This window comes from Manacus candei, unplaced genomic scaffold (genome assembly GCF_025592945.1).
Source record: "Manacus candei isolate 608988 ecotype Guabito, Panama unplaced genomic scaffold, ASM2559294v1 h1tg000055l, whole genome shotgun sequence".
NCBI lineage: Eukaryota > Metazoa > Chordata > Aves > Passeriformes > Pipridae > Manacus > Manacus candei.
The window spans coordinates 842,161-854,973 of NW_026138103.1; the positions used below are offsets into that span (position 1 = coordinate 842,161).

Here is a 12,813-nt window from a genome sequence, read left to right on the forward strand (position 1 = left end):
ATTCCCTGGATGGAAACCTGGCAGCCATCTCCCACTTTAAGGTGAAAAACACTAAGCAGCACCATGCAGAGACAGAGAGGAAGGACAGGGGAACCTGAACCACGCTGTGCTCTGTGAGTGTTCCCTCCCCTGTGCGGGCACAGCAAAGCCACCACCTCGGGGTGGGGGGTAATGACAACTGCTCCCAGAAAAGGACTTGACAGCACTCCTGGAAGCTGAGCACAGCAAGCCCAGTGGCCACCACCTGGACACACTTCAGCCTGAGAGCCAGAAGGTGACAATTCCCACACAGGGAGAGAAGCAGGTGCTGGCCAGGGGTGGTCCTTCTGCAGACAGCCTGGGCTCAGCAGGGCTCAGCCACCTCTGGTCTGCTGTTGTCTGGGCAGTGGGAGGTGATCCGGGCTCAGGGAGCACATTTCTACCTCAGCTCCTACTGCCTGATGATGGATCCATGGAATGAGGAGCCATCCTGGAGGTCAGTGCTCTAGAGGGGCTTAGTGCCTGTGCCCTAAAGCTGTTCTGCTGTGTAGCTCTTTGGCCTTTGAGGAAATACTGGCAAACCCGTGGCATGAGAGCTTATCCATGCACTGCTTGGATTGTTCTGGGAACAGTGTCCTGAGCCCTGGCCTTGCATGGGAGACCACCAGGAAGCTGCAGGGACAGTGGACATGAGCCAGCACTGCCCTGATGACCTTGGACCCTTCCCAGCACTTCCACGGGAGCTCAGTGGGCTGGAAGAGTATTTGCACCTCCCCCTCACTGTGTGTGGGTAAGAGAAAGAGGAGAAGGAGCCGTACCTGAGATGGAACAGTAGGCCACTTTTCTGTAGACTTGGGCTTCTCGGGGTTTAAAGAACACCTTGATTTCAGCTGAACAATGTGGCCCAACCTCTCCCTCCTAAAGCAGAAAGAGACAGCAAACCATTTACCTTCCAGTATCACATTTCTTCTTTTCAATCTGTAAGCCTTTACTTAGAGCAAGGAGTGAACAACACTCCCAAACCAGCTCAACACAACCGCAGGATGCTCTTAATGCTCAGCTGATCAGCCCCCACGCTACAATATTCCTACTGCTCTGACACAAGCGCTTGGTCACGTCCTGCTGCTGTCAGCTACAGTGGTGTGAAACTGCTCTTGTGCTGACACTGGTGGCTCTTGGCCTTAGATGGGCTATAGGAGTCACCAAGAAGAGAACCTGATCCCCTTCCTTGGAAAGAAAAAACTTAGTTTCACTTTTTTTAAAAGAAAGCAGAGGCTGGGATTATTGTAGGGTTTACTCCAAGACGAGGAAGGATTTTGCACTGCGCAGACAGCAGGGATTCCTCATCTCACGCTGTGCCAATACTCATAATCAGGGCTCTGGTTGATGGAAGGACATGGGGGTTTGCTTGCAGAAACAGAAAAAGATTTTCTGTCCCTGTGTGCAATAGAACTCAAAAAGTCCATTTCCAAGTCTTGTGTCCAGGCTCCCAGATGACACTGGAAGGGAGACTCAGACATGCTGTAAGTCCTGGTTCCAGGGAGGGCTTGGCATTTCCATGACCTTGGGCTGAATTTGGCCTCCTTTTCGCTTCAGGTCAGTCTGTGAACTGACAGTGCTCCAACACCCTCTGGGAAGCCCCACACATCACGTGTAAGCTGTGCCCCTTCCTACAGTAACCGACCCCTCTGGACACTGCAAGGACACGCACCAAGCTCCCTTGACGTCGAGCCCTTGCAGCAGAGCTCAGCTTTAGGCAGGTTCCTGCTGCCTGCCAGGAGCCCACAGGGTAGCAATGCTTTTTGCAACATGCTCTCCAGCCTGGCCAGAAACCCCATGTCTTCTCTCAGGGCACATCGAGACAGCTGAGGTGGGGATCTGCTGAGGGACCTCATTCAGGGAGGGGGAGGAGGAGGTTCTCAGCTATTACTTACCAAGGGCTCAATGGTGAAAACATCATCTGAGAAGAGCATGGGGTCTGCTTCAATCTTTGCTGTCTCCTTCTCCAACTCGCGGTCGTAAAGGTCCAGCTCCTCATAGCGCTTCATCACAAGAGCCTTTGCTATCTCCTGGGGCGGCCGAGACAGATTGTGACACAGCCTGCAGCCACAGGGAGAAACAAAGGCAGCAGGTCATTTAATAAGCCGCTGATTTGCAGAGCTGAGTGTAAGTGCAGAAGCAGCAAAGCGCTCGGGGAGGAGCAGCAGCAGCTCCCCAGCAAGGGGCTGAGCTCGAGCCACGGGCTCCCAAAGGGCTCAGAGGATCACTCGTCGTTCACTCGCAGGGCAGGTGCTTTTACTCCACACTTACAAGCTCAGGAGAGGTTTTAAAAGCCAGCAGCCCTCAAGAGAACCTCCTGGCTCAGAGCCACTGCCAAAACTGAGGGAGAACCCACCAGTGACCTCAACTGACTCTTCCTACCACAGAGCTGCTTGGGGGAGACAGATAAAGATCAAGGAGCCCCCCCCACTGCCTGCAGGGCTTCCCTGGCAAGGGGAGAAGAAGCTGGCTCTCAGCTGCAGGTTACCAGCATCACTCTTGGCTTCTTCCCTTCTGGACCTGCAGGGATAAGCTAACCCTGTGTGCCCTGTTCCCTACACTGTCTTCCACCAGAGCATCCCAGAGCACTTTCAAAGCCAACTGATGAATTCAGGCATGGCACCCCTTCAGTGACATTAAAGGTTTTGTAGGCATGAAAACAGAGGCCCTGAGAGGGGGACATCTAGCCTTGAACCACCTTCTTGTTTTCCTCCTTTTGGCCTTCTCTGCAGACCTTTGGCACAGTTAATTGCTCCCTTACTTGGTAGCTGCAGCAGAAATCATTCCAGTGTTTTAAGATCACAACCAAGAGATGAGAAAGGAACAGCTGCTTCCCAGCTGGCAGATCACTGTTCCCCCCTCAGACTCCAGTCCCCTGGCCGTGAAGAACCTGCAGGTGGCAACTGGGGGGACAAGTAGAAGGTTCCATAGGGAGCAAATTGAGGCAGTGGAGTATAAACAGGACAGCACCCTCACCCAGCCAAATTCAAACACAGTTATAAAGGAAGTACAGTCATGGATATTACCAGCTGCACACAGACAGAGCCTTGGATAAACACTGTCACCGGCACCAAAACTACTGGCTATGGCTGGCTCCCTGCCCCAAAAATACTGGCTATGGCTGGCTCCCTGCCCCAAAACTACTGGCTATGGCTGGCTCCCTGCCCCAAAACTACTGGCTATGGCTGGCTCCCTGCCCCAAAACTACTGGCTATGGCTGGCTCCCTGCCCCAAAAATACTGGCTATGGCTGGCTCCCTGCCCCAAAACTACTGGCTATGGCTGGCTCCTTGTGCAGCGCATTCAGAAATGTTTCTCCAGGGCTGACCTGCAGTGCTGGGCATGAGGAGGGCATCCAGCCACTGAGGTGGCAACCCTCTGCTCAACCTCCATCAACAGACAGTAATTTCCCCATGACGTGCCAGAAGGCCCTGATACTCTGCACCCCCACCTTCCACTGCCTTGTGTTATATAACAAGGGAATACCTGCCCGAGTGCAAGAAGCGGGGTCACAAATAGGACGACTGATTTAGGGGGCACTCGCCTCGGAGGACCCCCAGAGTGGACCCCTGACAACCACTGAACCAAGACCTGAGTATGTGGAATGGCAAAACCACTGCCACTCTCGCCTCCCATGCTGATGAGGGACTGTACAGAAGTAACTCGCATAAATGGCCAGGAGACAGAGGAGCTAACTGAAAAAATAAACCTTTACTCTAATAAAAGGGAGAGTTCACTGAACAGACCTCAGGGAGGTCTCTCAACTCAGTGGAGGTTGCAGTTTCTTTTATCTCCTTTGCCCGGAGCACAGGTCCCTCCCCATTTCTCCATTGGCTGGGATACTCTGGAGTTACAGGCTTCCCAGCAGGCCTACTGTGTGTCCCCCATTATGTGCTGATTCGGTGGCTCTGGAGGTCGCTGACATTGTTCAAGGTGGAGGCCACAGCACTTCAAAAGGGAGGACAGGGCCACATGATCCTCCCGTGCTGCTGGTTGGTCCCCCTGTCTCTGGGCAAACTGCCCCTCTCCGGAGCTGAGAACTGAACAACTTTGTCGCTTCTTACTGCGAGCTGTGACTGCCCTGCAAACTCTGCAGGAACACCTACTTGTTCCTAACACCCTAAAGCACTCAAAAGCACAAGCACCCCCTGAGGCCATAGGTTAGTTTTACCCTTGGGCAGTGCATGTCACTGCATCTTTCAGACAAACCTGATCTTCTGTGGATACTCCTCTGCCTCAGTAGCAAAAGCCTTCCACTGGAATCAGGTTGTGATGTTACTTCTGTTGTGGATGGCCGTGGTTCTGTGGCTTGACAAGTTCCAGAGAGTACTTGTCCAGCCCGATGTTGAAGTCCTTAGCTTTTCCAAGAAGTCTGGTGTGGGTATCCTCACCTGGAATAAAGCAAAGAGGAGTCTTTGCTCAGCTCCCTTGCTGATGGAATTACAAGGAGCAGAGCAAACCACAGGTAACAGCAGAAAGTGTCCAGCTTTTAGCTGGATAAGTAATTCCATGGATCAGTACATTTATCAAATCCCAACAGCTCCGTGGGTACAGTGTGAGGATGTCCTGGACACCACCTTAAGCACCTGATTTCTGGGTGGGTTTGTAGAGATTTGTCCCCAGGTGACAGTATTTACAGTGAGATTTGTCAGGTGTGCTCAGGTGACCCACTCAGATCCCAGGCAATTCTGCATCAAATTCATTCGGGTGACTCTAAGGAGCCCCACTCAGTCACAGCCCAGGGGCTCCTGAAGGCACCCCACGGGGCTCCTGCCTCTCCCAATCCCGCTCCCTGTCCAAACCCATGGCCACATCAGTCTAGAAATATTTGATATTATTCTGATCTCAAACACCAAGCTGAAACATTTGAAATGAAAGAAAGAAGGGCAGAGAGACAGACTAAAAGTACAGAGCAGCTTTTACACGAAGACTGAATGGGGTTCCTCAACCCTAAAATCGAATGGGAGACAGGTGGGAGAGGTTGGGAGAGCATGAATGGCCTGGGAAATGGGAATAAGGGACAATTTGTCACGGTTTGTCATCCAACAGGAACCCGAGGGCCTGAAAATGTTCTTAGACAGAAATGACATGTATGTGTAAAGGACAACATAGAAAAGGGGTCTGTGGCAAGACAACAGAGAAGCAGCTTAGGGGACAGAGGTGAGCAAGAGACACATGGCGTTGGAGAGAGTTGGATGGAAAGCTCACATGTCACAGACAGCACTGTCCAGGAACACAACTTCAGCCCTGCACATCCACACTGCAGTGGAGAATCAAGGTTCCTCCTTCCTCCACTCAGCAACTCCCAGCAAAACAGGATTCCAAAAATCTCATCCCTGTTTGAGGGCTTTATCCACTTTATCAACCCCCTAAACACTAACTAGTTTGCACTTTTCGTTGCGGTGAAGCTGGGACGGGGCGGTGCTGCTGGAGGGGGAATTCAGGTGGCTGGGACAGTGGGGAGTGCTGGTAGAGGACTGGGGTGGGGGTGCAGGATGGAGGACACCATGCTGGCACCAGGGTCCCCCCAGGGATGGACCAGCACACAGCAACACAGCACATCCAGGACAGGGGCAGACTCAGCCTTGGCCCCTTCTCTGCTCACTTGTGAGCACTGAAACACACGGAGGCTTTGAAAGGAACAGCTCTACAAGTAGTTTGCAGAGCAAGTCTAACGTTATTCTGCTTAGAAAGGGCTCTGCTGTTGGGAAGGACGCGGGGTGAGTGCCCCGTGCAGTGCCCAGCACTCACCTCTGTCGCAGTGCACTGCCAGGGATGTGCAATGGTGCCCGGTCTGCAGCGGGTGATATTCCACTGTCACTTGCTTGGCTTCACCAACATCGAGGGTTCCCGTGGCTGGGCTGGCAGTGAAAGGGCTGCAAGACCAAGAGAGAGATCAGGACTCTTGGGGGAGGTTTGGGGACGATACTTGCAGTCTGGTTCACTTCAGCTGACTTGTGCAAGCGAGGAGCAAAGCAACCACAGTCAGCAGAAGACAGACAGAACACACAGCATCAGAAACAGCTACTGACTCTCTTTGGAGGAGATGCAGCCCTCAGAAAATCCTGTTGGATGAAATGAACTCATCTCCCCCATACTCTGCATGGAGGCTCAAGGGTCCGACTGCCAGCAGTCCCAGCAGAGAATGGTTTGGGAAGAGCACAGAGAGGGTTAAGAGCTATTTGCATGACACTGACTGCCTGGGGAATGTCTCTTTTCTGGTTCCCTATAAACCTCAAATGGCAGGGCACTCCCTGTCCTGTGAGATTACAGCCCAGGAATCAAGAAGGAGAATAAAGTCTTCCTTGAAGACCAGAGAATAATGAGTTTAATTTGCAGTGTGGTTGTTTGGGGTTGTTTTTCCCCTTGTAAACATCCTGGTTTAGCCTAAGAAAGGGCACCTTTTATCACATTTCAATGAAAGCTGCTGGAAGAAAAGGAACAATGAAAACTCTGAAGGAGTGCAACTGCAAATTGGAGCAATACAGTGACCTGGACACAATACCCAAAAGGAGGGTCCTGTTTACAGCCTGAAGGATTCAATCCCAGCTAAATGAAGTGCCATTAAGAGCAGCTCATCAAGGGAGCTGAACAGGAGGTTTCTGTGTATTCCCCAGCCATGCAGTCTGGGATTCTGGAGCATCATCCAGGCTGGTAACTGTTTGCTTGGCCCACCAGAGAAACAAGGGAAATCATTAGGCAAATGTGTTGGTGCAGTTTGGATTTAACAGGAGCAATTTGGCTTTGTCACCAGGTAAACAGCTCTTGCCTGACAGACACAAAAATCAGTGCTTTAGTGCTTCAGGACAGCTCAGGTGAAAGGAACAGTTCTGCCCAGGGGCTGCTGGGCTTTGTGCTCTTCCTACAGCCCCACTGAGAAAACAAAAGTTTAGTGCTTGCTGATGGTTAATTTGTCACCTTAAAAACATTTCCTGGGGATTCTGATAATGATTAGAGAATGCAACACAAAAAAAAAAATAAATAAGAAGAACAACTGGAGCCCTGTGCAAACTGAACTATTTCCTGTCAGTGGTGACAGCTGATGGAATTGCTGCCCTTTCTGCTCCTTATAAGGAGCTACTGCTGCAATTAGGGGCCTGACCTGGTCCCATTACCACCAGTGAGAACATCACTACTGGCTAATGGAGAAGGCTTGGGTCAGCAATGTTTTTGTGCTGGGCCTGAGACTTTGGAGAGAGAGGAGGAAAGACAAGCCCCACCAGCCCCAGAGCTGGATTACTCTCTGTGCTCCTGCATCTGCCCTGATGGGGATGCCAGGACTGCTGCAGGGCTCTGCTGGGGCTCGGGCGTTCATTGCCTGGGGTGGGAAAGGCACGGAATTTTTTTCCTGTTCTTTTGCCAGAACAGAGAAGTTACTAGTTAAGGGGCAACTCATGAGTGCTACCTTCCCTCCTGTTCCCTTCCTACTCCTGCCCCATGTCGATATACTCCTGCCCTCAGATGGCTGGATGGGGAATAAGACTCCTGGTGCTGACTTCAGGGGATGCCTGAGAAAGAAGGCATCTTCCTATTTTCAATTTCTCAGAAGAGGATCCAGCCAAGTTCAGGACTAAGAACCCAAGTGCAAATCAGCCCCTGCATCTCCTACATTTTCACATATTCCCCAAATTGCTCCTGTTTCTTATACACCTGTGCATATGCCTATGGGCAGATGGTAGATCAACAGGCATGAGAGGACCTTGAAGAAAGTTCCCAAGGAAGAATGAATGATAGTTTGACAAAAAATTAACACAGAGCAAAATAAATGGAAAACAAAGCAGAAACACGGGAACTTCAGAGTATTTTAAAAGAAATCGGAATGAAATCTGCTTGAAAATTTAGACTGGCTTTCAAAGGTTCCTCATGAAACAGAAGAGATGACTGATGCCCTCAGCTGACAAGGGAAATCAGATCAGCTTTGACTAACAGGAACAGCATGGGCTGTTCACAACACAGCTCACGTTGGGCATCTGATGAGGGGCCCCCTGATGTGCCACACGCTCGAGGCCTCCTGGAGAATGGGTTTATTGGCTGACAGTGGGAGGCAGCCATTTCAGAAGGTGGTGGTGCTCAGGAGGGTGCAGACCAACCACTAACGTGTTCCAGCAGTCCCCAGGAAATCTGGGAGAGACAAAGCTCAGGGCTTGCATCCTGCTTAAAACACTAGAAGCAACAGCAGACCCCACACGTCCTGCCCCTTTCCAGCTGTGGCTGCAGTGCAGCAGCTCGGATGCTCTGGTTCCTTTGGGATACTCTTTCCCAACTCTGCCATCACCCAAAGGTGTTTTGCACTAAGACAGATGAGCTGTTTTACCTCTCAGTGCTGAGGCTGTAACAGGCTTCCAGGTTCCCGGTGTTGTGAACCAGCAGAGTCTTCTGGGTGCTGTGGTTGACTGGACACGGCGAGAAGTCCAGCTGGGCAGGGAAGTCCAAGACTGGGCAGGCACCAATGGCCCGGATTGGCACAGAGACCTTTTCCCTTTCACTGCTGCAGACAAGCTGGTGGAAATGATCCTGCAGGAAAAGAGACTGGCACAGCATTGAGGGCATTGAGTGCCATCCTCATGGCAGAAGAAAAAGGGCTGTTTTCTATGACCCTTTGTGGGCATGAATTGACCTCTCCCACCCCAAAAACGACCACTAATTCATACTAATAAAGGCTGGAGAACAGAGCATGTGAAAAAGCATCAGTTTTGCTCCATTCCATTGGGAAAGAATAAAGCTCTCTGGATCATCTTTTTGTTCCTCTGGTATTTTCCATATTTAAATCCCTTCCACTGAACCTAGAGATGGCTAAACCTCAACACCCCTCCCTGTCATTTCCCTGTTGTTCCATCTGCCTCTTCCCCCGTGAACGTTCAAGAACAGGCACAGAGGGAAAGCACAGCCCTCTAGGCCCAGCTGCAGGGCCTGGCAGCACCACGCTGTGCCAAGGTGTGACCAGCTCCAGGCTGCCTGCCCCCAGCCCAGAGCCGACCTCACAGCACGGGCTGGGCTATAACCAGTGTGCAACAAACACCCTGGCTTTAGAGAGAACGTTCCTCCAAACTCACCTTGCTCCCCTCAGGGGTGAAAAGGAGGTTTATAGTGCAAAATGAGCCCGGTGGGATCTGATGGCACACACCATCGGGGCCGACCAACTTGAAATAAGGTGAGCTGTCCATGGTGACCTTCACCAGCCGAGTAACCTGCAGGAAAGACACAAAATGGTGATTTTGCCGCTTGTGCAAACAGGAGGAGACCTGGGTGTGCCCTGGTGACAGCCTTCCTTGACCACTTTCCCAAAGGACTTTTAGCTCTGGAGGTTCAAACACAGGCTACACAAGGGTGAACTTGGATCCCTCTGCCTGGGCAAAGCAGCTCGGCCAGAGGCAGTAGGGCAGTGCCTGCTGGGAAGGAAGGTCAGGCACCAGCAGTATGGAGATACAACACCTGAACCAAGTCATCCTCATTTCAACAAGCCCAGAGAATCTGCCTGCTTCTGCCTGCACACAGCCACGCAGCCCTGTTCTAGAGGGAGAATGTGCTACCTGAAGGCAAACCAGCACATTGTCCTGGGGGCTCTTGCTGCCTGGTGATTGTGGCCAGGCAGCTGCCAGTGCAGGCAAGCCAGACTGCTGGGCATTCCTGCAGCCACCCTGCTGCCAGTTTCTGCCCTCAGGGGAACACAGGCACAGGGACAGCAAACAGGCATTTGCTAGCACAGGGGTATCAACCCCTGAGCACCAAATCCCATCTCACAACCTCTAAACCAGGTGATTTGGACTCCCTGCTGTCTATTCCCACCAGCTTGCTCTTGGCACAAGAGTCATTTGAGAAATGGTTTCCTTGACTGAAATTCAAAAGGTCTCAGTTTTCCTCTTTACAGGGCAACACAAGTGCTGACATTTTTCAACTTCTTCCTTCTCAGCTTTCGTGGGCAATTGCAAAACAATCACACTTTGTTCAAGTGAAGGTGGAAACCCTCAAGAGCCCATTGCTCTGGATGTCAAGTCTCTGAAAAACGCATCAACTGAACACTAAAACCAAACCTGACACCCAAGAAACGTTTTTAAAAGCTTTCCACGTAACACACAAACTCCTCCGTTTCCTTATCCTGTAACTCATAGTTAAGTAACTACCTTTGCTTCCCGTAGTGCCCCCCCTGTGCCCGGGGCCGCACCGGGGACCCAAAACCCGCCGCTGCCCCCTCGGTGCTGCATCGGGGCCGGGCCGTGCGGCCCCCGCGGGTGCTGCAGGGCCGGGACGGCAGCGCCGCAGCCGCCGAGGGGCACCGGGGCTCCCCCGGTCCCGCCGCTCCCCCTCACCCCCCACGGGCAGGACACGGCCGGGGGTCCCCGAGAGTTCCCGCGGGTCCCCTCAGCGAGCGGCGAGGGCTGGGAGGGGGGGCCGGCAGAGGCAGCGCCCCCTTCCCCTCCCGGCTCCGAGGACATTTTGGTTTCCCTCCCAAGGACAAAGGACAAGGAGGAGCGCGGCACTTACCTGGCGAACAGCAGCCCGCTGGCCGGCACCGGGGGCCCCGAGGACGGGGCGCTGCTCCGATGCTCGCCCTTCCCGCGGCCAAGGGCGGCCCCGCGCCCGCCCGGCGAGGGAGCGGCGCGGGCAGCGCTCGCAGCCCCGGCGCCATTGCTGCCCGCCCGTCCCAGCCCCTCTCGGCAGCCCCGCTCGCCCCCAGAGTGCCGGGCCCGACTCGGCCCTCGAGCGCTGCACCCGGGGCGCCGGCCGGGTGTCCCCCGAGCGAGCGGCGGGCAGCGCGCCCGGGAGCCGTGCGGGAGCTGCCGCTGCTCCCCGGCCATCTTGTGCCGGGCGTGTGAGGGAGCCGCCGCCATCTCGGCTCCTCCCTCCCCGCCCCCCGCACAACATGGCCGCCCGCTCGCTCCTCCCGTTGGCCTCGGAAACGGGATGAATTCCCTCCATCGAACAGGATGAATCGCAGCTACTCCAGAAGGAAAAGAAATATATATATATTGCTATATAAGAGTTGACAAAATGATGCATTTTTCAGCAAATTGCCACATGCAGGGAAGAGAAACTGTACCTTTTCTTCTGAAATCTTACAAACGTGTATTTTTTTAATTTTTATAGACAGTCTGACAAAGCCCTGAATCCCCCCGTTGTAATGCACCATCTATATAAAAGATCCCTTATATTACTAACTCAGAACAAACTTCTTCATATTTGTCAATACTCGTTAGATATGGGGTCCAATCAATTTTTGCTGTAGTGATTCACCCCACGCTTGGATTAGAATGTCACCTGAACAGAAATAGCTCCTGAGTCAGGCTCATGTTTCCTATGAGCTTTTCTATTTTCTGCCTGCAGTCAATTCACTACAAACTGGCTCCTGACAGAGCTTTACCCAGCTGGGAGAGCTCATCAGCCCAGGGACTAGAGCAGCTCTGGACATGCTGGCCTCCTAAACTCCAGAATCAGCAGCTTTAAGCGTTGCAGGAAAGAGATTTACATGCTGAAACAAATACTCTCTCTCTCTGACCAAGCCATTAACAGTGACAATCTTGTCTCAGCTTAAAACCATTCACAGCTCACTTTTTTTTTAATATTTAGTCACAGATTAGTGTTAGAGGGTGAGCTGGGAGAAAACGTGAGCAGTCCAAGAAAACACTGTTTAATAATAGTAATGCATCTAAAAAGAAGCTATCACAAATGTGTCTTGGATTAAGGTCTAGAAACATTGAATTTAATGACAAAAGCTGAGATTTTGATCTCTCCTTGTTACTCCAAACACATGGGTCTTAAGTTACACACCTGTGCCTTTAATTCAGCACTGAGTAATTACATTTAGGTTGGTGGAATCACTCCAGGTTTTTCTTGGTGTGCCTAAACTGAATGTTGTCCTAAGGATTTGGAAGCATATGAAGTGAATTTAGGAATGAACATGTATGTCAGTAGTTGCAAAATGCAACTGAAACGAACTGTCCCAGTCTGTAGAAGGAAAGCAGAGGTCTAAATTTCAAGAGTAAAAGCAAGCACGTAGCTTTGCACATGTAGGTATAATTGCATCAGCATTCCCTGTATTTTCCCCAACACTTCTTCTTCTTTCCTATTTTTAATAATAATGGCAAAAGGAATAATATAAATTTAGGTTCTTGGGTACTTCACCTTTTACTCATCTCCTTCAGGAAAACTTTAAAACCTTTCCATAAAACAGAATATTGGCTATGAAGAGACCAAATGGGAGACTCAAGTGGAAGGAAATAGGTCAAAATAAAATGCATTTAACTGAGAAACTGTCTCAAATTTTCTTGTAATGTGCCACATGCTACTGCTACTGCACAGTGCATTTGAATACTCTGACGTAGTGTGGGAGACAAAGGAAACCAGAGAACACTTTGGGGTGCAAAAATGCATGGGAGACATAAGTTTCTGTGTGTAGGAGCAGTCAAATGCTTGAATAATTCTGAATCAGAACATGCACAAAAATGAAACACTGTAACTTTAATAAATGGCCTTTTTTTTCCCTTAAACTCCAGTTATTAGGATATTGTGCTCCAGGCAGCACATCAGGTGCTGATAATGAACATTCAGAGACAGGACTTTTGCTGCACGAATGAAAAGTGTTTTGCTCAAAAGATTAATAAAGGACTATCTTCTTGTGTATACATATATATACACACACTGAACAGAATGAAAATTGGAACCAAAAATGAAGTTGAAGTCGACTCAACTGTTGGTCATAAAGAGGAACTAAGTTTAGGAGAAAACATAACCTGATTAGGAGGTTATGAAAGGCACATTAGTATGTGCTGGAAAAGTAATTTCTATATATGAAAACTAT

The 12,813-nt window shown here is 51.0% G+C and overlaps 2 protein-coding genes across 2 annotated transcripts in view; both read right to left on the reverse strand.

The window, feature by feature from the left end:
• The window catches only part of LOC127477582 (hydrocephalus-inducing protein homolog), a 152,746-nt gene that overhangs the window by 54,780 nt on the left and 85,153 nt on the right, over window positions 1-12,813 (reverse strand). The gene's annotated exons all lie outside the window — the stretch shown is intronic.
• Window positions 1,972-10,924, reverse strand: LOC127477586 (hydrocephalus-inducing protein homolog). The gene is made up of 6 exons (XM_051802090.1): window positions 10,500-10,924; window positions 9,071-9,205; window positions 8,332-8,531; window positions 5,769-5,893; window positions 4,227-4,408; window positions 1,972-2,079 (listed from the first exon to the last, which is right to left on the reverse strand). The coding sequence occupies exons 1-5, from the start codon at window positions 10,878-10,880 to the stop codon at window positions 4,293-4,295; spliced, it is 957 nt and encodes a 318-aa protein (XP_051658050.1). The 5' UTR covers window positions 10,881-10,924; the 3' UTR covers window positions 1,972-2,079; window positions 4,227-4,292.